The 27,209-nt window shown below is 39.3% G+C and overlaps 1 protein-coding gene across 1 annotated transcript; it reads left to right on the top strand.

Moving 5' to 3' along the window:
• The first annotated feature begins 454 nt into the window (after nucleotides 1-454).
• Nucleotides 455-26,517, top strand: tent4b (terminal nucleotidyltransferase 4B). The gene is made up of 12 exons (XM_085168549.1): nucleotides 455-1,377; nucleotides 13,309-13,432; nucleotides 17,726-17,772; nucleotides 18,949-19,069; nucleotides 19,812-19,919; nucleotides 20,178-20,306; nucleotides 20,492-20,705; nucleotides 21,167-21,293; nucleotides 21,628-21,713; nucleotides 21,893-22,101; nucleotides 22,241-22,387; nucleotides 24,144-26,517. Exons 1-12 carry the CDS (start codon nucleotides 842-844, stop codon nucleotides 24,303-24,305), a joined length of 2,010 nt encoding a protein of 669 aa, XP_085024675.1. The 5' UTR covers nucleotides 455-841; the 3' UTR covers nucleotides 24,306-26,517.
• The last annotated feature ends 692 nt before the right edge of the window (nucleotides 26,518-27,209 follow it).

Here is a 27,209-nt window from a genome sequence, read left to right as displayed (position 1 = left end):
TCCAGGGTGTCTGTAACATTCAGCATAATTTTATTTTTAAAAAGCAAGGCTCTCAATAAGGGTTTGTTTCGTATGTATGCTAAGATGTAAGTTGATAATAAGGAGTAGGAAGGCTGTTTTTTTTTTTCTTGAAAATTTTCCCCCTGTCAATTTAACATTTTACAAGATAAATAATTCTATATTAAACATTAGTTTCTTTTCAATTTTTTCCCGACGGAAAAATTAAATTCATCAAATATGTCCCGAGTTTCTGTTCCCAAAGTTGGTTTAATTATTAGTTTTATCTTTAAATTAACTAAATTGAGCGTGTTATTTATGCACTATATATCACGCCTTTCTCCCATTATAATAATCAAATAAGGGGAATCAGACGTTATTATGTAACAAAAAAAATAGTCGTCCGTTGCGTAACAACACTGCCCGCCCCCTTTTCACTCGCTCCGCGCATGCGAAGTATAGATATACACGCCGCCATTGAGGGACCCACGATCTGGAGGAAAGGGTCAGAGAGGTACTTGTACCAGCGGTGCCTGCACGTTTTTCCAGTCTTCTGCTACAACTTTGGCTTCAGCTACCGTTTTTAATACTTGACTCAGGCTCTTGACTTATTTGCTGTGGATGTTTTTGGGTCGAAAACTGTCTTCATCGTTACTACAAGGGAGCCTGTTGTTTTTCTTTTTTTTTCTTTTAAAAAAAAAAAGTAGATTCTAGAAGTAACGGGCAGCAGCTAGAACGAGGCTACAGCAGGCTAGCTAACGTTAGCCAGCGACCTGGCTAGCTGCACACGAGCTGAGCTTTGCTCGGTGGTGGCGGGGGGGCGGTTTGCCTACAGTGTCATTTGATGGATCCGAGGATCGCCTGGTTCCAACCAGAACAACGTGGACCCGCTAACAACCTGTGGATGCAGATTTGGGAGATGACACAGAGAATTGGCTACTTGTACATGAATAACAGCTACACTACTGTATCGAGCCCAAAAGCTAACGTTAACGGGGTGTCGGGAGCCGTCGTCGCGGAAGGAAACGAGGCACCCGATACAAAAAGCAGCGGCATCGGAGAAGCCAAGACTCAGGGGATGTCGGCCCCGATGGGGGATGGAGAATTGACAGTACAGGGGGACTTTATACCACTCGAAACTAACAGCAACCACAACAGCCGAGTCGTTGGTACGGGCGGTGTCGGTGGAGGAGGGCAGCAACAGCACGGCAGCGGGGTCGCTGTTAGCGGAGTCACGGACGGACAGCCCCCCAAGAGAAAAAGGGACAACAAAGCTAGCACTTTCGGATTCAGTGTCATCTTGAACGGTGACAATAAAGAATATGTTGGTTACACGGGTACGCCATGGAAAGAAAGAAACTACTCAGAGGGAATTATAGGGTAAGAAAGAGTTTAACGAAGTTGGAAAAGAGAGAACCTTTATAATTTTACTGTATTGGACCCCTTAATGAGGGTGTGAATGTGTAAGCCAACCCCAAGTAGGTGTTCACCTGCAGTATTTTATTTATTTATTTAAAGCCTAACTTGAACACCTGCATGCTGAGTTGATTAAAGCTGTCAGATCCCATCCCCACCCACTTTGTCAGCTCCACCTGTCGTGTTGGGCAACCATGTGCAATGTTTGTAATTGCATTAAGGCTCAATTGAGCATAACATTTAATACTTTTGATTGAAAGGCACCTTATTTAAGACTATTATATAAGGTTATGAAAAGGTGCTGTGGTGGGAGTGGCGTGAGTTCACATGGCTCCTTGGCCAAAATCATATGGTATCTCGTTTGCAGTCCGGAGTTAAAAGAAAAAAAGTTTGATAGTGCTCTCTGCCACTATAATGAAACACCAAAATAAGGAAGTATATTGTGGAAGAATGGCTTTTTATCCCTCCAAAGTTGCAGAGACTTAGAGAGTCGGTTTTAAGCTCTATGGTTTGCATATCAATGACCAGCTCCTTGTTACAGTCTCATTATTATTTCGATTCTACGTGGTTCTGGATAAATATTCAACACCATATGAGTCTCTGTAGTATTTAGAACATTATAGTGATCATTTAGGTTAAGTGATAAGTGTACCCAGTCTTGTTCTTGTACGTACTCATTACTGTTGCTGGGTAAAGTTCATGTTTGCGTTCACCAACAACTTTAGGCGAAAGTGGGGAGGGAAAAACTCCTTTAATAGAAACGAACCTTTGGAAGAAACAGACCACTTCAACTGGTTATGAGAGGAAAGCAAAGAGAAGGAAAATGAGAAATGACAAACAGTACAATTAAAAAGTCAGTAAGTTGGTGGGGGTCAGTAACTGCAGATCAAAAGCCTTCTGCTCTTGAGCCAAACACACCTGCAGTACAAGGAGAAAGAGAGGACAAACAGTTAATGGCATTCAATGCTGGTGTACAAATGCTCAGAGGGTGAAAGATATGACAGAGGACAAATTGCAAAGGTAAAGAATAACATCATGACACTGACAAATACAAGGTGAAGGAATGCAAATCAACTCGAAACAGGTTGGCTAACCTGGGCTGATGGTAGATTAAATTTGCTGTATGGATGCTATACTACGATTGTTAGTGGCCTTTTAGTTAGTGTCACTGTGGATTTCTATTAGCCTGCACAGTGTGATCATAAGTGCTGTTAGTCTGTGGACAGCTAAGGAGTGTTTGTAGCCCCTTTTTTAAGGAATTAAATTATTTTCCTGTTATTTATAGCCACTAACAACGGTGTATTTTAACACAGAGTGCACTGTGAAAGCAGTTTCTTTTAGATGTGATCACTGTGGGGAAATATTTTGGTGGGTGGGGCTCTGTTTTAATTTTCTTTTCTTTTTTTTTTAAAGAGCAGAAGTTTGTCTCTTTTGCCACCCCTTTCTGTTAGGCAAGTGCAGACAAGCAGAACACCCTAGTGTGGAGTTTAGTCTTTGGCTGACTCTCATTTATAGTAATATTGTAGCTCTGTTTTCTTAAGGACATTCCTTAGTGATTAGCTTGGCTAATACCAAAACCTGAACCTCAGAGTCAGAATTGGACTTCAACCACCACGGAAGGCTTTCTGTTTAGCCATACTGTAGTTAATCACAGGGCCAATGTGATGTATGGCAGTACAGTAAATGTATTTCAAAATGAACATGTGCAGAGCTACTGTATATGTGAATGGTTCACTGTAAAATGTCCCTTGTTATACATGTTTTGTTGCTAGGGAGTTGTAGCCTGGGAGCACACTAATGCAACACCTTGAGTCAGACAGATGGAATATACTTTAAATCCGTGGCTTTAAAAAGCACTGCTGTCATGGGTGCTAGCATTAATGGTCATGTTGTTCATGAGAAGAGTATCTTGTGGCTGATTGGTTCTTGCTTAAAAAGACTACACTTTTCTACTGTTTTTGACTGTGAGATGTAGTTACCTGGGATTTCAAAGACCGCTTGTCCTATTTTATTTATGTCATGTGCACATTTCTTGATTTGGCCGGCATATTGGAGGTGATACAACCACTGGTTGGTAGGGGAAAAATGTTCCCCAACTGGTTGGCAAGTTCCTGTGTGTCGCTAGGTGAAATTGGTTTCACCAATTTCTTCCTTTCATTTTTTTTGCTCGGAGATTGGTACACTTGCCTATAGAGTCTTGTTTATCTTAGCGTACTTGCTAACTCTAAGCCCAGAAGTAGTAGAACTTGAGAGGGTACGATGGTAAACTGGAAACGGAGAATGCTTGCCTTCAAAGCAAAAGCTCTGTATTTTGCAAAATGTTGGCTACACTACTGAGGCACAGCTTTTACTTTGAAGGTGAACCCTCTTCATGTTCAGTTTGCGTCAGTTTCACTACAGCTTGGAGAGTAGCTGGACAGTGTTTCTTAGATAGTCAGTCGTTCCCATTCAAAGTACAACTGTAGCAATATGTCACCAAAGCAATCACAAGGCTGTTATTTAACCAACTGGTTGGGAAATACACGTTTCCCTAGCAACAAGTGGTTGCCAGGGGGCTAGCTGGCTAGTCTTTAGGCGTGCATGGGTGGGGATTTTAGTAATAATTTTCCCAGCAACTGCAGTCAACCTCTAGCAACCACATGCAACCGAATGCCTTATTCACGTGATCCTACATTGTCACCATGACAAAATGGTGTGGAAGTTAATACCATGTGATCTGTGGACATGAGTGTGCAAAACATCAATTGAAGTTGATGAGGTAATGACCTTCTGTCTTGAACTTTTTCAACAATTTGAATTTATAGGCTCAGTCACCAGTTTTTGTTCACAGTAAGACTTTAAGTCTACTCTCATAAAAATTGGGTGATTCTAAAGATCAGAGCCAAGCCATGCTCATTGGTTAACCCCATCTCCACCTGCACTTTTAGTGGGATGATGTTAAGTTTTGCTGAATTGAATTATGGATTTGTTGCTTTGCTTGCTGAGCTTGCAGTGAAAAGTTCAGTAGAATTCATCTTGTCAAGTGTTGTTACAGGTGTTAGCCAACCAGATGAGCTTTATTCAAATCATTTGGTGTGGCTTTGGTCAGTCAAATCAGGTTATTAAAATATACTGAGAATAAAGTGGTTGCACTTGTAGTTTGATGAACTGTAGACAAAATGAATCCTTGTGGAGAGTCATCACCCTGTCTATTAACAAATGTATTAGCATGCAAGCTAGCTTGTCTCAGTCCAAGATTTTTTGTTGTACCTTTATAAGTTGCTGTTGCTATGACAATCATGGCAACATGACCAGAGAAATCTTGCATTACTCATGTTAAATCTTCCAAGTTTCTTCTCTGTGATTCATCTGTGATTAGTAAGAGCTATTTAAGTGAGCCATATAATAATAATATTGAGCAAGTGTTGGTTACACGTGTAGAAAAACTGTTCTAAAGCCTTTCATCTGCGCTCTTAGGAGAACAGGGTAGTGTGTGTTCAACACAGAAATTTGCAGACATACTCTATATTATAGCTGAGCTTTTTGTTGTTGTTTTGTTTTAATAAACAAAACAAAAAAACAACAAACAACATAAACTGCCCACTGTGGCTACTGTTGGTGCCATTTTGGTTCTTCCTTTTCTCCTCCAAGCCCTCTTCTCCTCCAGTCAGGATTCTACTGAGATCTAGTGTCTTAGTTATTTCGTTATGGGCTGTTGGTTGTGTACCCAGAATGTAGTGTAGGAATAGGCACACAAATTTTCCTTTACAGAGTGGCATAAAGCAAAAGTGGAAAATGAGCATTTCAGTTCTTTTAATAAAATAACTAAAGCCACTGGTCCTGCTAAACTACCTCATAGGGTGAGATTAAGTGCTCACCTATGATTTTAGGAAATGGTGCTGTATCACGAAACGTGGTTTTAGTCTGTGATGCACCTTTTGATTTTTAAGAAGCAGGTAAAGAAGTAAAAAAAAAAAAAAACAAAACAAAAAACACTTTAAAATAAAAAATTCCACTGAAGCTTTTATTGGGATTCCTGTCTGGTTTTAGTTTGTGACCAGCCAAATTTTTGCCATTTTTGCCCCCCTGTGCAGTGACATGCTTTAGCTTCTTTTTCCCAAATCTGTCATGTCAATGTTTTGGGCAGCAGGCGTATGTAAACCAGTGAATCACTGTTGCATTTTTGGTATTTGAAAATGGCAAAACAGAGCAATATGGTAGTGCATTTTTCCACGGGACAATCTGTACACTATATTTGGGCATGTGGGTTGGCTAGAGAGGCAGAGGCATGTGCTTATTTGTGTTTGACGCTCCTCCAGGTTTTCTGGAACTTAAATGGTCCAAGCAAGCAGCCTGCCTCTTGATGGCAATGGATCAGTGTTTACATGCTCCACACGGCCTTGCTTCCATTAAACAAAGCCAACCCACTTGAGAGTGAAACCTGAGCCCTTTCTTTCCGTCCAATCAGATTAGGAGCTTGAAGGGAGTGTTTCCACCTAATTTTCTAGTCATGTAGAACAGCTATTTAGATTCTTGATATGGTCACAGGAAGTAAGTGTAGCCTGGTAGAACTGTGGCCTTTTTCTGTCCTGCAGAACACATGTTGTGGTTTTTATTGTGTAGATAATGTCTCAAGGTTCAAGTCATTTACAGTGATAGGTAGTTTTATTAGATTACAAGGCTGCGTGACTCTAGTAAATTCATAATCATGATTGTTTTGGTCAGTAGTGTTGTACTGAGTACAAAGGGGGGAGAAGCAATTGAATCAGTGAGGAGGGTGGAGGACATGTTGTGATCTGGTAGGACGTTTTATGCCCAGACTAATAGGTGTTTTGATTATATAGCTGTTCTCAAAAGGCCAAGTGCTCGTCTGCCCCAACTGTGAAAAGTTTGCTTGTGCAGACGGCCCCAGTTGGCAGTAAACTTGCATGCCTTGGGAGACCTACACAGTAGTAACCGGAAAGCAATAGAGAGCCATAGCTAATTGCAAACCGTAGCATGCTACAGACAGTGAACTGGGTGAGAGACTCTGAGGGCTCTCAAGACCAAAGTAACTGTTCATGATTCTTCCACAGATTCAACTGTGGAAATGTTGCTTTACTTCCTGTCAATTGGTAAACTTTACTGAAAGCCCTCTTCTCATCATTACCCTACCTGAACAAAATGGTGATTTGAGCTTTTAGGTTGGGGCAAAAATTCACTGCTGTAAAGTAAAAAGATGAAACCTGCTTTACAAAATGCAAAAAGGAGTCTTTAAATGCAGATTATTTTGTTTTGATGATCTTAAAATTAAGCTTGCTATACTACATGGGAGACAAAACATCTGCAATAGTAAGTCATAGTAACAAAGATTTATAGCTAATGCAAGTAGTCCAGAGGCATTTAAGTAGACGTTAAGGTACCAAGATCATTGCATTTGAAGTTAACTGAATTTGTGTTTAATATTTTGGATATGTTTGTGCATGCCCACGGCCACGACACAGAAATGAAAGGGTAAAACAAAAATAAACAACCTTCATGTCTAACCTGACCATAGTTTTCACCTTAGCTGAGGGCTCCAGTTATAGAGTACATCTCTTACAAGCTAATTAAATGTGTGGTTAATAGTTCACTGAGTTGCCTCACCATATTGTTTTATTGCCATTTACTGCATCTATTTTTTAGATATTTATATGACCCCAGGACACCCATAGACAGTGCCTCTGGGACTAAAACTCTGTTAGTGGAGCTGTGGTTCATCTAGTTTCTGCTGGCTTTGACATCCATGTCACCCTCTCCTTTTACTTTCTCTGCTTACTGGCTGGCTGTCAGCCAAAGTGTGTAAGCTTGTAGCGAGAAAGAAGCCTTCATGCGTGTCCTGTGAATACCATGTAAAACGGGCCCCCTCTGAACAGCACGTGTGGGCAGCTGGTCATACTGTCTTCCCATGTGTAGTGAGGAATGTAGTTGTTTGTTTTTTTTGGGGGGGGGTTTCCCCTTTTTTTTCTTCTCTCTTCCAGTCCTGTGGAAACTTCCTGTGTTCCAGAGTGATGCAGTGAACTTGTAAAACAGTATTTTCCAAAGGAAAGATTGTAACTGACTCTTGTCTATTAGCAGTTTAAAAAAACAAAACAAGAAAAACAGCCACACAAACTTTTTATTACCATTTTCTGATTATTGCACTGTTGTAGGTGAGCTTTGCATGACTGACAGTTAAAAATGGAGCCCTATTTATTTAAAGCGAGGCGTTTTAGCTCCTCTTCTTTTAAGCTGATTTTCTTGTAATTGGTTGCTCATTGCGAATAGAAGGTTTGATCAGCAAATGGGTGGACTTTCTATGCTAACATTCTGGTACAGAGTTGACTATCCGAAACTGAGTGCTTAGAGGACCCTGAATTTTGGTGGTAAATACACAGAACTCATTATTTAAACCTATCACAGTGACTGATATAGAGATTTTTCCTGGTGACTGTTTCAACTAACAGAGGACTGAAGACCTAGTCTAAAAGCTAGAAAACACATGGTTAACAATTACGTGGTTGAGTTTACACTGAGACTGCTGCATACTGTTCTTTTACATCAAAGTACTGCAAAACTGTGCTGGTTTGTCCACACGTTTACAACTAGCAGAAGTACTCCTGGATTGTATTTGATGAGTAGCCAGGGCAGCAGCATTTTAAACATTAGTTGCACACATCCTTAATATGAGCATCAACCATTGTAACTTTATTTATTTTTAAACATGATGATTAGCATGATTTTCAAGCTCCAACTACTATCCTGGACTATATCAGGTTTCTGGTGTAGCTATTCCTATTCAGACCATAGCACCCTGGTACATCATTCAGGTGTACCCAGGCCTGTCACACTCAGTCAGCAGTGTGTGGGCTTTTGTGTAACTGGAGCTGTGTTGTCCCAGTGGCCAACATTTACCACCCGGATCAGTTCATTGATGAAACATTAATGAATATGCCATCTGTGTGACACTGACACGTCTACTTCTGTTTGTGCTCGTCCTCATTTAGCAACGCTGTGTGTAATGCGACTGGTTTGCCTCCAGGCATCCCCGTCAGTCCAAAGCTACTGTTTTTGAAGATGTTGTTTCATAGACACAGCAGTGTCATGTAACGCTGCTGTAGATGTGCATGGAACCCTTTGTTGCAAAGGTTGGCACAGCACAAATTTCAAGCCTTGATTTGACTAAAAAAAGGATAATGTTTGAGCTTGTTTTGTCTAAATATACCAACAAAAATGGTGAGAACTGTAGCATGATTAATCTGGTGCATAACTAGACTGCATTGAGCAGGTGTTTTTCGGCACAGGAATGTCTTAAAGTGGCCATTAAATTTTAAATTATAAAAGTTTGCTTCAGTAAATACATTTATTGGAGCATCCAGTAAATGTTGCTCAGTGTGATGTGACAGTAACCTCTTTTTCCTTCATTCTCACCAACTTAACAGATGGCTCTCATTCACATGAACGCTTTTCAGCACCACGCCCAATCCTGCATCTCTACCCTAATTTTTCTGTCTTACCTCTGGTCCATGTCTGGCCTTTATATATATTTTTTTATGTATTTTAAAAATATATATATATATTATTAATATTATTTTTTTTTTTACCATTTGCTTTGCTTGTTATACCTTTTGCTTTCCATGTTTGACTTGGAATTATTTTTCCAACCACCAGAAGGCCCAATTATGCCTCCTGGACAGGGTGTGTCCTCATGAAGTCTAGCCCCTTTTACAGGAATTTATTTACAAAAACATTCAAGTATGCATAAAAAAAAAAGTGCATTTGGTTGGAGTGTACCGTCTTGTTTTAGAGTATAAATTTTAATGCATAAACTGAGTCCTTGTGATTTGTGCCAAGTTTAGTGGGGAATGAAGCCAACCAAGTTCAGGCACTCAACTCAAGCTGTGCTGTGTCAAGTCTCACCCTCACTGTCAGCAATTTGAAACTTAAGCTGCCAAGTTTTTCATCTTTACCTCTGACCTGTCAGTCCTGCTCCTGCACTGAATCACTGCCTGATCACTGATGTTTTAATCTCTGTAGGCTTTGAGCTCTCAACTGCATAACAAATATAATACAGATAGAGAATGGGAAGCAATGAGTAACCATTTCCCTCAGCGCTCTGACTCTTCCGCTGTGATAAATCATTTCAAATGTGATTTAACTGACTGGGAAGATATTTTGATTATTGTGGAGCAATATCGTGAATTTCACTGATTAGGGCACATGTTGCCCTACCCCCCCATACATACATGACATTGCCTAATGGTGCTGGACACCTGGGGACCTACACGTTGAATTGCAGTCACCAACCAATCATTTGATAGAAAGTAAAACATTTTTAAATGTTTTCTAAGATTTGTTTGAACTTTTATAGTAATATTTAGTGCGATTGGTGAAAACTAGACCTTTGACTATGCTTTCAGCTATCACAGACTGTTTTAATAGTTATATCTATTTTATAAATTAAATGATGAGTAAAAGCACTGCTTTAATTCCTCAGACCGACGCAAAGTCAATTCCAGTACTCTGGGGAGTAGGGCTGTGCGATATGACCAAAATCTCATATCCCGATATAAGACATCTATCGTCCTGATAACGATATAAATCACAAAAATTTAACATTTTTTGTGAATCTCGGGCAGCTCGACTTGCGTGATGTGTTTCCAGCTGGGTGTCATGTACCTGGAGTCGAGTGTTTTAACCGATGCATGAAACTATACATTTTTAGACATAACGGCCGCCGTTTTATTTATTACACAGCGTGCTGCGGGGAAAAGCCTGTTCTAACGTTTGAGTCTAAGGTTTATTTATTTATTTATTTTTAGCACTTTAGCACTTTTTTGCTCATCTGTAAATACTCTGCATACTCTTTCACGTGATTCAGTTTATTTTGAAAAGTCTCAACCGGATCTTGAGCTTTATTGTGAAAGGTTTATATGCAAAATAAACAAGCAGATGCGCGTTGGTTTTACCGTCGTTGTTGCTAACGACAACGCATAAAAACAGGCGCTTGTCCGTCTGTAGTGTGGTTATATTAAATATAAGAGAAAGAGAGAACTTTAAGAAATTAATATAGCCACTACAGTGACCATCAAAACGAGGAAAAAATATTGCCGTAAACAGTTTATTTTGCGACACCACGAAACAAACGATAGCGTAAAATGAAATGATGGACGTTTTTATATCGTCATCCGATATATATGTTATATCGAACAGGCCTACTGGGGAGTCAAAAAGTGGTGTCAGAAGAAAATTCAACATTGCTCCTAAGCAGCTCTGCTCATTCATATTTTATTCATACATATTGACCAAATTACACTAGAGTACAAAACATAACTGGTTTAAAATGAAGCAGCACTAATGTTAGAGGCAGCAATTGGGAATAAACATGACTGGCAACATTTCAAACACTAGAATAAACTTGTTGGAGGAAAGTGTTAGACTTCTCTTCAAGTCTCAGCTCTCTGGAAAGCTGCTCTTCTAGATTATGTAACACCACAGCGATATAGGCAAGTGGGATTATGTGATAAATGGTACCAAGGGTCCTGATGCTTTCAAGTCAGGCAGGCCAGAGGACTGGGATGTAATTTGATCCCAGAAGGTGAGGCCAGAGGAGGAATTCATTATTTGTTTTTAAATGTGTGCTCTCATCACGTGAAAACAAGGGAGCAGTAGTACTGTTTGCTGTAAAATGAAACCTAGTGGTGCTGTTGGTAAGTGAAACTGCTTGACATCAATGTTCTGTTGAGAATGCATTTGACAGAGGTTAATTTAACTTGACCTATTTTTAGGTATCCTGAATGAAGCCATGATGACGTGTGTTCTCTAAACCATGAAATTAAAAGTAATTATTCTGTAATGCAGATTGGAGCTTTTCAGTTTCTGTTTACCCTTAAATGAAACTTAGTGTGTGATTGAGGCTGAAATTTCTCCAGCGTCATTGGAGGGGTGGGGCAAAAAAACCCCAAACAACTATTTGAATTCTTGGATGTCCAAAAGAAATGGATTGTATGTAGTACCAGCTTGTATTCTGTATAAAAACCTGCACTTAAGGTTATCAAACTCTTCAGAAGGAAGATGCAAAAAGCAGTAACATGTTTGATGTGAAAGAATGACGCGAATGAAACTAAATGAAGCCATTCTGTTCACTTTATTTCTGTATTTGAGGTCAGCAGTCTGAAGATTTCTTTAAGATGAAACAGTCCTTCCAGCTAATGGAAGCATCTATGTGACAGATGTAATATCAGCATGCTTTTCTGGGGAGAAAAAATTGCTTTGGGGATCTTTTCTTGTCTTTATCTGCCCATAGTGGTAATCAGTTTTCAGTTAATATTACTTAAAAGTATCATCTCCACACAATTTTTCTTTGCATTTTCAGTAACTCGTTGACTTATGAACAGCCAGTTGAGCAGCATTGAGACCCAAGAATAGCAGTTAAATATTAAAGTTTTCATTTATCACAGTTGGAACAGTAGTGTAATAGTTTTAGAAATCATCCTACTTGACCCTCTGCTAATGAAACTAGAATTCCTGATTTTAAGAGTGTACTTAATTTCCTAATCTAATCATTGCTCAAGTTAAATGCCCCATGCTACTTTGATCTAGCATAGGGCATGATGTGCCCCTTTCAGAGTTTTGGGTGTTTCATAAAATTGTCTTAATTAATAAAATAGGAGTGCCTACTTTATAATTAATTATGATTATTGTTATTATTATTTAACTAGCCATCTTTTTGTGTTTAGATTAACTGTTAATTTGTACACACAATGTTCTTGTCCAGCAAATCAGGGGTTAGTTTAAGGACATCAAGATGGCATTTGACTAAAGGGGGAGAGAGTTTTGCATTGTAGGTACAGTTAAGTTTCTGAAAACAAGAAATGATGAAGGTGAGGCTCAGTTTCCTTAACTATCAGGTGAGGAGAGCTTGATGTATAAAGCCCCAGTAAGCTGACACACACAAGCTCTTTGGAGTGGAATCTAAACAACAGTCAGCATTACCAGCTGTCATATGCTTTCTTTACTTTATTTTTTAACAAAGTGGTGTCACTGTCTTAATATGAATTGGTTAATTTTGGCCTAACATGTGTGTCAATTGTCTGCACACAAACTTGTCTCTCCTTATGTGTATGTAGACATGACTGGTCAGTGAAAATGTCAACACACGTGGACAAAGTGACCCATTCCAAGGACAAAAGCTTAGCCCTTTCTACTTTTTCCCCCTTTTTTCTTTTAAACGGACTTATGTACTGTAGAGGTTCCTGTTGTTTTTACGCTGCCTGACAGTTTACCAAATATAAATGGTTGGCTTTAAACTTAAAACACCACTAGTTATGTTATGTTTGGAAGACTAAAACTTGCATGCTATTTGGAGGAATAACACCCAGATATTACGTGTCTCAGAACACCATTAGGCAACTCGTATGCAGCTTTTTTTTTTTTTTTTTTTTTTTTTTTTTTTGAATGATTGTACTGACAACCATTAATTTGTTTGCCAAGGGAAGGTCAAGTCTTTGGATCCAGCCTGCTTAGTTGTCTTTAATTTTTGGCCTGCTCACTGTAAAATGTGCATGAATACAGTGCGTGCATCTTCTAAACAATTGTCCTTGCAAAAACTGTTCAAATATTATAATAATTTGCCTGGAGATAATGCTCTCATTTGGATTTTCAGCAACTAAAGCTTATATGCAGAAACACTGCTGCTAGTTATATCCTTTTCTTGGCATTACATATTTGCAATGCTACTGTCAGAGGATCCCAGAATGGTTCAACCCAATGAGAGAAATTTTACCTTTTTGTTTTTGGCATTAGACTTTTACTAATTACTTTTAGTAATGTATTTTTAACCTTTGTTGTTGTTGTGGGTTTTTTTACACAAATTTGTATTGTGGTGGTATTTTGACAGCACTGTTTTGTTCTCTACAGGCTACATGAGGAGATTATAGACTTCTATAACTACATCTCCCCACGGCCAGAGGAAGAGAAAATGAGACTGGAGGTGGTGGACAGAATCAAGGAAGTCATCCATGACTTGTGGCCAAGTGCTGAGGTATATTTTATTCTTAAACCCCAACAACTGCAAAAGTTCTCTTTAGGCAGAATGTTGGTTTGGATATTGAGAGATAATAGATTTATTTTTGGGGGAAAAAATCCACTTGTGGGGTTTGTCAGTGAAAGCACCACTTCAGATTATTAGCTTTAATCTGAAAGCTATCTAATGTCTATTTTACCATATCTTATTTTATTTTTTGCACAAATAAATGATTTGTAACACAGTGAAAACCGTTAACATGCTTTCTTAAGTGAATTTTAAGGAAGTGCTTAAAAAGGACAGTTTCTGCAAATAGCTTTTATTGCAAAGTACTTCGTGGAGTCATAAATGCTGACAGAGACCGAGCTCTATGGCCATACTACCTTTGACACAGTGGTCTCTGTAACTTATACAAGTCCTTCTAAAAAAATTTGCATATTGTGATAAAGTGCATTATTTTCTGTAATGTACTGATAAACATTAGACTTTCATATATTTCAGATTCATTACACACAACTGAAGTAGTTCAAGCCTTTTATTGTTTTAATATTGATGATTTTTGGCATACAGCTCATGAAAACCCAAATTTCCTATCTCAAAAAATTAGCATATTTCATCCGATCAATAAAAGAAAAGTGTTTTTAATACAAAAAAAGTCAACCTTCAAATAATTATGTTCAGTTATGCACTCAATACTTGGTCGGGAATTCTTTTGCAGAAATGACTGCTTCAATGCGGCGTGGCATGGAGGCAATCAGCCTGTGGCACTGCTGAGGTGTTATGGAGGCCCAGGATGCTTCGATAGCGGCCTTAAGCTCATCCAGAGTGTTGGGTCTTGCGTCTCTCAACTTGCTCTTCACAATATCCCACAGATTCTCTATGGGGTTCAGGTCAGGAGAGTTGGCAGGCCAATTGAGCACAGTAATACCATGGTCAGTAAACCATTTACCAGTGGTTTTGGCACTGTGAGCAGGTGCCAAGTTGTGCTGAAAAATGAAATCTTCATCTCCATAAAGCTTTTCAGCAGATGGAAGCATGAAGTGCTCCAAAATCTCCTGATAGCTAGCTGCATTGACCTTGCCCTTGATAAAACACAGTGGACCAATACCAGCAGCTGACATGGCACCCCAGACCATCACTGACTGCGGGTACTTGACACTGGACTTCAGGCATTTTGGCATTTCCCTCTCCCCAGTCTTCCTCCAGACTCTGGCACCTTGATTTCCGAATGACATGCAAAAGTTGCTTTCATCTGAAAAAAGTACTTTGGACCACTGAGCAACAGTTCAGTGCTGCTTCTCTGTAGCCCAGGTCAGGCGCTTCTGCCACTGTTTCTGGTTCAAAAGTGGCTTGACCTGGGGAATGTGGCACCTGTAGCCCATTTCCTGCACACGCCTGTACACGGTGGCTCTGGATGTTTCTACTCCAGACTCAGTCCACTGCTTCCGCAGGTCCCCCAAGGTCTGGAATCTGTCCTTCTCCACAATCTTCCTCAGGGTCCCGTCACCTCTTCTCGTTGTGCAGCGTTTTCTGCCACACTTTTTCCTTCCCACAGACTTCCCACTGAGGTGACTCGATACAGCACTCTGGGAACAGCCTATTCATTCAGAAATTTCTTTGTGTCTTACCCTCTTGCTTGAGGGTGTCAATGATGGCCTTCTGGACAGCAGTCAGGTTGGCAGTCTTACCATGATTGCGGTGTTGATTAATCAACCAGGCTGGGAGTTTTTAAAAGCCTCAGGAATCTTTTGCAGGTGTTTAGAGTTAATTTGTTGATTCAGATGATTAGGTTAATAGCTCGTTTAGAGGACCTTTTCTGATATGCCAATTTTTTTGAGATAGGAACTTTGGGTTTTCATGAGCTGTATGCCAAAATCATCAATATTAAAACAATGAAGGCTTGAACTACTTCAGTTGTGTGTAATGAATCTAAAATATATGAAAGTCTAATGTTTATCAGTACATTACAGAAAATAATGCACTTTATCGCTATATGCAAAATTTTTGAGAAGGACCTGTAACTGTCAGATACCAGTGTTGGTTTACAATACTAATCAGGCTGTTTGTGATGTAGCTAATAGCTACAGGCGTCAGGCTTTTATAAAGCATCTTGTTTTCTGTTATCTCGCTGCTGCACAGTACTGTTTGGGTCATTTTATTACTGCCACCTCAGGCATTATTGTACCCGCTGACTTTGATCAGCAGGATCAAAGTGTGTCTGCCCTGGGAATAGCAGCTCCTAAATGAGGAGCACAACACTGTCCCAATTGTGGTCAGCTTTATTTTTATTTATTTATTTATTTTTCCCACCATGAAGTGAGCAGGAGCAGCGTTGTCATCAGGTCAGTGTGTGATGCCTGTTTAATTAGCTTAGATGCCAAGAAGTCCAGCAGTCACGCTGTTGCTGTACCAAATTGAAATCTTACCAGGTAAACATGTAGGATTGTCTCATTCAAAAAGCACCAAGAAATGTTAATGGTATGTATGCAATAACTTGGCAGTTATTCCCCACACTTAGGCCACAAGTGAAAGTGTTACTGGAGATGCCAAACTGGGATCAAACAACTCTTTTCTCCTACCTAACCACCTATAGTTACCTCACCCTTCACAGAAACCTTCAAGAACTACTATTCATTCATTCGGTCATGGCTCTACACTCAGCTTAATGCTCTACATGTGGCAGTCCTGTAAACTAGGGCTGGGTATCGTCACTGATTTCTAGAATCGATTCAATTCCGATTCACAAGGTCCAGAATCGATTCGATCCACGATTCGATTTAATTCGATTCGATTCGATTCACTTCGATTTGAATATGGGAAATTTTGACAGTCAGAAATATTATAATTCAGATCAGTACATTTACATATTTTTGTATCTATAAAAAGGAAGCTGACACACACAAGACTTTATCAAAGGTGTGAGCGTCACAGCAGATGCCTTTGTGTCAAAGTAGCTGAAGATAAAACACAGAAACACATGAAGGTGATTTTTCCTGGCCTGGGATTTTATAAAAATATTCTGCAGTACATCAAAAACGAAAGAAAACCATTAATCAACACATGAACATTACCTCTGAAGTTACAGCGGTTTTATTAGAGACAAGGCTAAGCGTTTTGCATTTTGCATAATTTTAAAAAGTTTAAATTTGTTCAGCATTGAACGGCAGAAATTAGGTTTTCTTTTTGGAAGTATATAAAACGGAAAGAAAAAAAAAGTCGGCCGATAGCGCTGTAAACAAAGGTAGACTTGTGCGTAACAAGCAAGCGAATAATGCAGAAAACCATACAGACAGAGAGAGAGAGAGAGAGAGCTGTGCCTCATGGTAGAAGCAAAACAGTAAAAGTAAGAGTGAATACATGACGATGTTTATGTGAAGCGTAGTTTGGATCTTCTTTTGCTGCTGGTTCGGTCAATATTGTTTGGAGAGACATCAAACTAACAGCTTTACAATCAGCGCATAAAGGGCGTGAACACAAAGCGCGGACCCGCCGACAGATCAGAATCAGCGGGCTGTCGGCTTTCAGCCCCGACTGTGAGAAATTCGACATCTAACTGATTCTGATCCGCGGGCTGCGCTGTGTGTTTAAGTCTTTGTGCAGAATCCATGTTCCTGCTCTCATTTACTGTTTTAGCTGTTTGGTGGTTGTTGAAATTTTGTGAGATTTCACAAGAGATTCTGGCATTTCGGGCAAAATAAATTTGTATTAAAAAATCGATTCAGGATTTTAATGAATCGATTTTACGTAATCCAAGCCAGAATCGATTTTAATCGATAAATCGATTATAAAAACCCACCCCTACTGTAAACCAGAGTTTATACTTCTGGGTTATAGTGGAATGTGTAGAGAAGGTTTAAGGGAATTAAACGTGGGCCATGGCTTAATTCTATTTGTGTAGTGCTCTGAGAGAGGTTAAAAGGGAAGGTTGAAGATGTATTTTCATTAACAGAGTGCAGGTTATAAGATTAGTAGCTAAAAAGGCTGTTGTTATTGTAAAAGCTGATCAATTTGTGTAAGCCTGCCACTAAATCACTGCTATGTTGAGCTGTAAAAATATATTCATGCACGCTGTAGAACGGGTTTTTGTTGTAGTCAGTTGTAGCGTGGGAAAATCAAGGAATGCTATCATAGTGTTTGTTTCAGTTTGCCAGCAGGGTAATCCATGTCATGGTTTGTCAGAGCTATAAAGGTGTGTAGGAGTTTAAAGAAACATTGTAATTAAAAAGACCTTTGTGACATGCTTTATCTGCATTTCTTATCCAAAACGAAAAAATATCTACATGTGTGTAACTGCTTGTCCTTTATCTGCAGGTGGAAGTGTTTGGGAGTTTCAGCACTGGTCTTTATCTACCAACAAGGTGAGCTATGCAGCATTCATCATTTTTGCCAAACTGTAACTGAACTGGCTTATTACCACAGTTACTTAACTCACCTATGGAGAAAGTGCGCTGTCTAGCCAGGCTTTGAGGGTCAAGTGGTTTAGTAATTTTAGCACCACTGATCCTGGAGCTCGTAAAGGATTTACTCAGTGGCTCCCCACTGCTGACAGACAACAAGAAGACAACAACACCCCACCCCCCTCAACACACAAGCAGGCATGCCACCTGCATTAGTGAACTCTCAACACCATACTGAGCGCTTTAAAAGGGCTCAGCTGTTCATTAATGCTTGATTTTTCAGTGACTGATTTCTTTGACATTTTTGGATCATTTCCAGAGACATGACTGTTTGTATCGAGCTGCTAGAGTCGAGTGTTTTGTGGTCTGCGTGTATATTTTTGTTTGCACGCCTCTTGTTTGTACTGGGTGCTTGTGTGTGACACATGGCACTGCTGACTTAATACACATTGGCTGACTCTTAAAAGGCTCTGTCAGGAGCTGCACATTGCTTTTTCCACAAGAGGGAACCAAAGCCATCTATCTGCAGTTATCTAACACACAGGATAGGTTTAAGGTGGACCACTTGTGCTTTTCCTTGGCATTTGTTTTGTGTATGCAGTTAGTGATGGAAGCTCATGCTCAAATTTTGAAATGATGTCAGAATTCTTCTGAGTCACACATTTGGGCTTCACACGTCCACACCCTGCTTGTAATGCTCAGCAGAGACTGGACCACAGTTTGAGAACCCACAGCCTTAAAATTACTTTTGAACTCCGGGGCTAAGACAGAGCAGTATAAGAAAGATGAGGATTATATAAAACTTTTGTGTACTTAATTACAAATTATGGAACAAGTGAACTTCAAATCCAGCTGGTTTATCATATAATACCTGTTGACTGGAGTAGAAAATTTTAGCAAAATCACGCCACACTCACTCGTACAGAGGAACAATGTGCAGTGTCTTTATGTGCGACGATAAATTTCAGCTGAAGTTGGGTCAATATTTTTGTCACATGACAAACTTGAGACTAAATGTTTTGCTGCGAAGATAAACCAGAAATGCTTCTGCGTTGTGTTGGTGTTTTTGAGGGACTCGTATAGAAGAGTTGGATTAAAATAACTTTTCTCCTCCTCTTCATTTTCCCCTTTCAACAGTGACATTGACCTGGTAGTTTTTGGGAAGTGGGAGTCACTCCCTCTCTGGACTTTAGAAGAGGCGCTCCGAAAGAAAAACGTCGCAGATGAAAACTCCATCAAAGTTTTGGACAAAGCCACAGTAAGACTTCATTTCTAGTTTTTCTTCTGTGTTTAGAGGTATAAATTTGTAAAGCCACAACCTGTGGAAAAAGCAAACATGGAATCATTGCAAGCTACTAATTATCTGCAATAAATCAGATTCATGTAGAGCAATTCGCCTTAGTTTTCAGTATCTTCAATTCAGGCAGGCAGCTGTATGAAATCACTGATGACGCTGATAAGCATAGTTGTCTTATTATAGTCAGGCATGTGTACAGACATGCATGAAGAGAAATGCCAGCATCAGAACTTTGGTATGCTTCAAGTTGCTACAAATGACAGAGTACATTTCATCCAAACTAAAGTGATGTGGTTCTAGCAGTGGCACAGTATGTAATGATCTTGAAGCTAACATTGTCATTCATATCACATCATTTTTGTTTTTTCAACCAATTCCAAAAGTTTAATTAACATTCTGTGCTTTGTTTATAGATTTATACTAACATTTGGGTTTATACCACCTCAGAAGATTTAGTAAAAGCCTTTTCTGCTTTGCAACTGTCGCTTATTATGGTTCTTAAAAAGCCGATAAGCAGTTGAAAGTGAATATCAAGTGGATTTTAGTTGAGGATTATCAGTTGTGTATGATTGCATGTGAACTTGTTGTTTTCACACTTACAGACACACTTAGACACAAAGTAGTTTATAGGTGCAGATTTAAAATATAAATGTCTTTTATAACAAGTGTGAGGGATTCGTATTCTGTGTCACGCATGTTCCAGGTTCCCATCATTAAACTGACAGACTCTTACACTGAAGTTAAAGTGGACATCAGCTTCAATGTGACGAGTGGAGTGAAAGCTGCACGTCTCATCAAGGAATTCAAAGAGGTACAGTTTCTGTTCAGTGTATTTTATGTATGATCCATTTTTTGCCCCATGTATTTTTCTGTATTAACACCTGTAAGGCTGAGTTCCTTCTTTTAAAGATGTGTACATTGTTTGAGCACTGTTGTAGTTGATCTTAGACCTTAATCTGTGTGGGATCACTCCGAGGTCTTCCTGAATCCTGAAGATTCTTGCTTTCTCGTGAGACTACTTTATCTAAAAATGTACAACATAATAATCCCTATTGTCTTTATCCTGTAGAAATATCCTGTGCTGCCTTATCTGGTCCTGGTGCTGAAGCAGTTTCTACTGCAACGGGACCTCAATGAGGTTTTTACCGGTGGAATTGGCTCCTACAGTCTCTTTCTCATGGCTGTCAGCTTTCTGCAGGTTGGTTCTGTAGTTTAAACCCACCCGCCCAATGTTCCGAAACAAAATACAAAGACTACAAAATATAAAAACCCTTACCTGTGAATAAAATGATCAGAAATTTGCAGTTTAAACTGAGAAACTAGAATTGCAGCTAACTTACTGATTTACAGTACTTCTAACAACCACCTGTACTTTGTTTCCAGCTTCACTACAGGGAGGATGTGTTTGGTCTCAACATCAACATTGGTGTTTTGCTCATTGAATTCTTTGAGCTCTATGGGCGCAACTTCAACTACCTGAAAACAGGCATCAGGATAAAAGACGGCGGGTGCTACGTTGCCAAAGATGAGGTTCAGAAGAACATGTTGGATGGCTACAGGCCCTCCATGCTCTACATTGAGGACCCACTGCAGCCAGGTAGAAATTGTTCTAATTCCTCAGAGGTGTTGAATCTTAAATTTGTGCAACGTGCATATTTAAATGCACAAGCCTTTGCTACACAAACAGTGTGTTGATAAAAAGCAAAGAAAATCCAGTCTGATCTTCAGTATTATATTAGCGTGACTGTAAAAACTGCTGCTCCAGTCTGACTGTAATGTCACATACTGCAATTAAGACCTCATTATTTTTTTTGCTTCAGACTTGCAGAGCCATCAGTGTTATTCTAACCAAATGTAATATATAATGAAGGCGAATAATTATGAAATAGCAGAAACCTTAAAGTGCAAGTGGTTAAAGCCATACCTTATCAAAAGATTCAACACAGAACTTAAATGGTAGAAAATGGTGTTGTCATTAAACGGGCAACGTGGAATTGATAATTCTTCATCGTATTGGCGTGTTGGTAATGTTATCACCTTCTGTCTTGTGTCCAACAGACAATGATGTTGGCCGCAGCTCTTACGGTGCCATGCAAGTGAAGCAGGCATTTGACTACGCCTACGTGGTGCTCAGCCATGCCGTGTCACCCATCGCCAAATTCTACCCCAACAATGAGAGTGAGAGGTAAGGAACAAATTCAAGAAACTTGCGAGGACTTGTCTAATGCTAATTTAATTTCTTAATACTGAAATTCTCATTCTTTGGATTTAAAAAACTGAGACAGTAGTATCAGTGATTGTTTTGATACTGTCACATTCAGAGCGGAGGGTTATCAGCAAAAACAAGGGCTTCTTACAGTTTATCTTCAGTCTGTGAAATTATATCTACTTTCTTATACTTATTAGTTATTGTAAGAAAAAATTTTGTTGCTTGCATCACTTGATGCACACAAACCCTAATAACATTTGTATTCAGACTGCTGTTTTACTATGTATTTCTCTCTTGTGTCCTATCACAGCATACTTGGCCGGATCATCCGTGTGACTCAGGAAGTGGACGACTACAGAGAATGGATCCGAAAAAAATGGGGAAGCCCACTCAACAGTATGTTCAGGTTTTCTCACGTGTTTGAAAAAAGTAACTGCAAAGTAACTTTGACCCACTAAAGATCAGCAGTTCACTGTCTGCTGAATATACTAATAACTCCAGACTGTAGACAAAATGTAATCTTTACAGGCTTTTAATGTGTTCACTCTGCATTTGTCTTTTCCCGGCTTCTGTAGAAAATGAAGTCACATTGTTTGAATCGCAGCAGCTTGATGAGCGCAACAACAACGTTCCAGATGACGACGACGATCCTGTGGTGGCTGTACTGTCAACTCCTCTCAGCAAAACCTCCTCCAACTCTTCTTCCCCGTCACTCCGCTCCTCTCCCTCCTCCTCCCCACTGTCGCCGTCTTCCACATCCTCTACTTCCACCTCAAGTGATGGGGTCAGTCCTGTGGCTGCATACAGATTTCAAATGACATTATTGCAAATATCTGTAACACTTACAGCTTCCTAAGAAAGATTTATACGTGACAAAATATTCTGGAAATTATATTTTGTAACAAATTTTGTCCCCCACCCAGGACTCTGATAGTACACCTTGTAAGACTGCCAAACAGCAGCCCAGCCGAGGATCCAGTGCTCACAGAGAAAAGTCTGCTGCTGTCAGCAATCACAGAACACAGAGCCACACTACCAGCACTCCACCTGGAGGCAACAAGGGAGGAAAGGTACTCACAGCTTCACATTACATTCACACATATCAATCTGACTTTTGACTAATTGTGATAGTTTTTAACTTCTTTAAATCAAGGATTTATCTTATTGAGATTTGTCTAAGACGAACCTGTGTACAAACAGATACAGTTTAAGAGAAAAGATTGAGGAACACATTAGACAAAAAGAAATTATAAAGGTTTGTAGCTTGCAAGAGGAACTACAGATGCATAAATATAACATTTTAACATTTCAATTGCAAAATCATAGAATGCAACTTAATGTTTTTGCAGTAAAATTTGTGCAATATTTGAGAGTAATGGCTAATGTTAGCATGCCCTGTGCTGGAAACTGCTGGATAACTTTGATTTGTATTTATTTTTTCTGGATAATGAAAAGATTGCAAAAGAAATGGAAAAGTTTTTCTCGTGTGCTTTTTGTCACATTTCTGCACCATCACTGGCAAGTTACATTGACACTGTATAGCGGGTAAAATATTGAACACATTACCAATTTTCCAAGTAAATGTATTTCTAAAGGTGCTATTGACATGAAATCACCAAAATGTTGGTAACAGCCCATCTAACTCACACATGCAAAGAAATTAAACCATAAGAAATGACATGAGGGGAAAAAGTGTTGAACACATGAAAAAAAAGGGAAGTGCAAAAAGACATAGCAAGTCATGACCTCAGCTGAAATCTCAGCTCTCGCAAGACCTTTGCAACCTTAATATTGCAGAACACACAGATGGCATCAGTTACAGAAGAATTTCTAAACTGAAGGTTCCAGTGAGCACTGTTGGGGCCGTAATCCTGAAGTGGAAAGAACGTCATTTCACCATAAACCAGGTGCCCCTGCAAGATTTCAGACAGAAGTGAAAAGAATTATTACAAGAGTTGTCCAAAAGCCAATGACCACAGAGCTACAGAATGACCTGGAATCAGCAGGTACAGTTGTTTCAAAGAAAACAATAAGTAAGTATTTTAATGCCATAGTGCACACCATGTCTGGAGGTCAAAATGCACTGCATATTACCCCCCAAATACCGCACAAACAGTGAAGTACAAATCAGTGGAGCATCATGATATGGGGCTTTTTTTTTCTTTTTTTTTTCTTCAACATATGGGACTGGAATGCTTCATAGAATTGAAGGAAAGATGAATGGAAAAATATACAGACACATCCTTGATTAAAAAAATCTGCTGCCATCTACCAGGAGGATGAAGCTGAAATGAGGATGGATGTTTTAGCAAGACGATGATCCCAAACACTGCCAAGGGACCTCTCAATTGATTTCAGAGAAAGTACAGCTGCTACAATGCCCCAGCCAACCTGCCCTGAATCCAACTGAAAGTCAGTATAACAAAACAAAAACAAATAAAACCTCCCAAAAAACTAAAGGTCAGAGTTCATAGAAGGGAACCTTCAGATTTTGAAGACTGTTTGTTTGGACAACTGGGCCAAAATCACACTGCAGGAGGATTTTGAACAAACAAATGCTTTTGTACAAAGTATTACTTACATTTCAGTAAGTTTGTTCAGTACTTTATCCCTGTGTCATGTCTCATTATTACACATAATTTATGGACATCTGTGGTTTGATTTCTTTGCATGTGTGCATTGGATGGGTTGTTACCGACATCTGGTGATTTCGTGTAAATGACACCTTTAGAAATATATTGAGTTGAAGTGCTTATTTTACCCGCTGCATGTCTACGGAAATTCCACCACTATTAATAACGAAATGTTTTGTCCTCTGCCTCCAAGGCCAGGATGTCTCGTTCTCACCAAAAGAGTGGCCATCACGGGCAGCAGAACAACTTCTCCGGTGGCAAAAGCCATCCGAGCAACAAGCCGCACCACCACCAGGCCAGCAGCAAGAGGAGGAAAAATGTGCGAGACTCTACACAAGAGGATCTTTACAGATAGGGTTAATTTTGCTAGCATCACCCCACATCTCCCTTCCTTTTCTGCAACGGACTGTCACATCTTACTTCTGCTGCCAGACTCGGGAGATTACTAGTATTCAAACATCGTCCAGAACTCTTTCAATCTGGCTTTTCAGGGTGACGAGCAACATCCTCTAGCAGGGAGGGAAAAACTCACAAAGAGAATCGTAATTGGAAATGGACATAATTTCATGGACTTGAACTGAAATCACAAAGGGTAAACGGTCAGTTTCCAGCTTCCCAACAGCTTCTTGTAAGGAGTGGGGTTTTTCTTTCCATAGCCAGCACCTACACAATATGCCTCTTGCGCCTCCTGCTGTACAGGAATGGACAGGCCAGGTTTGTGGAATCAGCTCTGGAGCAATACCTGGAACTGCTGGCTGGAAAATAGGATCAAAGGTTTTAAAGAAAAATGAAAGTATGCAAATGGCTTAAAATGTACAAAAAAAAAAGTTATGTTGAACAGAAAATGTGTATGAAGAATTTTTTTTTTTTTTTTTAAATGATGGTCACTTACAAATGCAATCAGTAAGAGCGGGGAAATAACTTATGCATGATATGTTTTTAGTTGATTTAAATTGTTTTGTTATGTCTAAACAGGTTATAAAAAGATTTGTACAAAAAAAACCACACAAAATAAGCAAAAAACTGTTAAAAAAAAAAAATCACAACTAGGAGGAACCTATTTCGTATGACATTTTTACAGACAATTTGAAGTCATATAAACATGCACATTTTGCTCCCGCTGCTTTGGGTCCCATTGCCAACAGAAATCATCAGCATCTGGTTTTTCTCCTGTTTGCTTTCTGAGTGTGCTACAGTGTTAACAGTTAGCCCTGAGTGAGCCTTTGCTCACAATACAGCCCTATAGATGAGCAGAGGGAGCTCGAGTTCTCTTATCCAGCTCAGTCGCATCAGTGTAGAGGCTTTAAGACTACAGGTTTGAAACGTATAGGGCGATAATGGGTTTTATTGGGGGGAGGGGGGACACAAAAAAAAAAAATCCTACACTTGAAAACGTGTCATCAATGCGATAATAATCTGTTTCTCTGATAATTTACAAATTACAAAATCATTTGTACTTGTTAAATGTATTTATTTTTTTATTAATTGTATGAACATAGTATGGATCTATGTGTTTAACATTAGAGCCCATATCTTTGAGTCCTATATTTGAAATGGGATAAGTTGTCGGGAGGTGGGTTGGGGTCGGGCATGTTAGGATACAGGAAGATGCCACCTTTTTATTGTTGTACTACTACTTTTTTTTTTGTTCCACTGACAGTTGAGTGACCAAGTTACTTTGAACAATTTAAGACCATTTTACAAGTCATGTGGTGAGAATTTTGTATTAATGTGGCTGGTCTACCTAGTTTAAGAGAGACTATTTGTTTTACGGTTTATAAATCAACAAGAACACTTCTGTCATTGCAGTACAGCAACTAAACTGTAGATGGAGTTATTGCTCCAAGTCTTAATCCACAGAGTTTGGGCTTGTATACTGCATTTGGGGGGGTTTTTTTCCCTTCATTTTTTTTTTTTTTTTTTTTTTTTTTTTTTTTTGGTTTGTGTGTGATTGTGATTGACATAAGCTTGGTGTCTCGTCTGAATAGGCAGCTGCACATAACAAACTTTCAACTTGAACAGTTTTTCTAGGAGGGAGTCTCACACCGAAGCACAGTGCAGTCCCCTCGTCATCTACCTTTCTCAGATGTGACAAGAGTCACCCACAGTAAAACAAGTAGCCAGCAATAACCACCACCTCATGTTATAGAATGCTACTCCACAATGACTACTGTAGCGACACAATGTTATGCTCACCACCGAGCTACGTTATGTGTTTAGATGGAGCAGGATCAGGACACTTTTAAGTCAACTTACTGTTATTTGGTGTTGAATTATTTAAAAAAACAAACAAAAAAAAAAATCTACAGTTCAACTACCCTTCCAACACCTCACTCATCCTCAAGTACTACAGCTGAGGTTAAAAATGCAGTATAACAGCGCTGGTCTTGTGGTCGACAGACAAGGAGAACGGTGAATCAAGTTGTGCCATCTGAATGTCCACTGACCATGTTTCTTCACTGCAGGAAAGCTTTGACCCCAACTGTACTCATTTGAAATGTTTTTCTGCAGCTATTACAATCCATGCAATAAAAACCATATCATTAAACCATATGTTGAGACAAGTTTCTGGTCTGCTTTTGACTTTTATTTTGAATTGTCTGCCTCTTTGCTGACTAAATTAAATAATTGTAAGGTCACTTAAAATGAAAAGCAGCATTGTGTTGGGGTGTGAGAGGGACATCTCCAGAGGGGAGCTGATCTGAAAGTCTCCAAATTGGTGATCGAGAGCATGAAATTAACCAGTGGTGGAAGTTGATCCAGTGCAAATACTCGTGTATTTGACTGAAATGCTTTTATTTTGCATGCAAATATTGTATGTACCTTATACTCCACATTGTTTCAGTGATTAAAGCTTTAAAATGTATAAAACCCTACTAAAAATGTATTGAAAACTTAAACCACAAGGTGGCAGCATCTTACCAAAACGTTTTATTGTAGGCAACTATGCTAACCAGCATTACCATCTGTGCAAGTTTGAAATTAGTCCTGAAAGACGTTTTTATGGTGGTTTTAACAAAACTGCACAGACGTTTCTAGTGTTGTCAATAAGTCTGATGACAGAAATATAAATGCTGTACAGATGTTAAGTTAACATCAAAGATAATTGCAGCCACCGTAAGCAAAAATAGTTTTAAACTCTTGTGCAAAACTACTCTTCACACAATACATCTCTCTTGGTTCATAGGACTCTCCTGCATGAGCCTGAAAATAGTAGCCAATGCTTTCTATACTATATTTAACCGGGTCTGTGGTCTCT

The sequence above is a fragment of the Neolamprologus multifasciatus genome, chromosome 1, assembly GCF_963576455.1.
Source record: "Neolamprologus multifasciatus chromosome 1, fNeoMul1.2, whole genome shotgun sequence".
NCBI lineage: Eukaryota > Metazoa > Chordata > Actinopteri > Cichliformes > Cichlidae > Neolamprologus > Neolamprologus multifasciatus.
Note: the sequence above shows the minus strand (reverse complement) of the source record. Positions and strands in the feature narration are given on the sequence as shown.

What these genes read in the sequence shown, in the direction of transcription:
- tent4b (XM_085168549.1), top strand. Translation starts at nt 842, where the DNA reads ATGGATCCGAGGATCGCCTGGTTCCAACCAGAACAACGTGGACCCGCT. An exon ending in CCCAACAATGAGAGTGAGAG is followed by an intron (nt 21,294 to 21,627) that starts GTAAGGAACAAA and finishes GTCCTATCACAG; the next exon opens with CATACTTGGCCGGATCATCC. An exon ending in ATGGGGAAGCCCACTCAACA is followed by an intron (nt 21,714 to 21,892) that starts GTATGTTCAGGT and finishes CGGCTTCTGTAG; the next exon opens with AAAATGAAGTCACATTGTTT.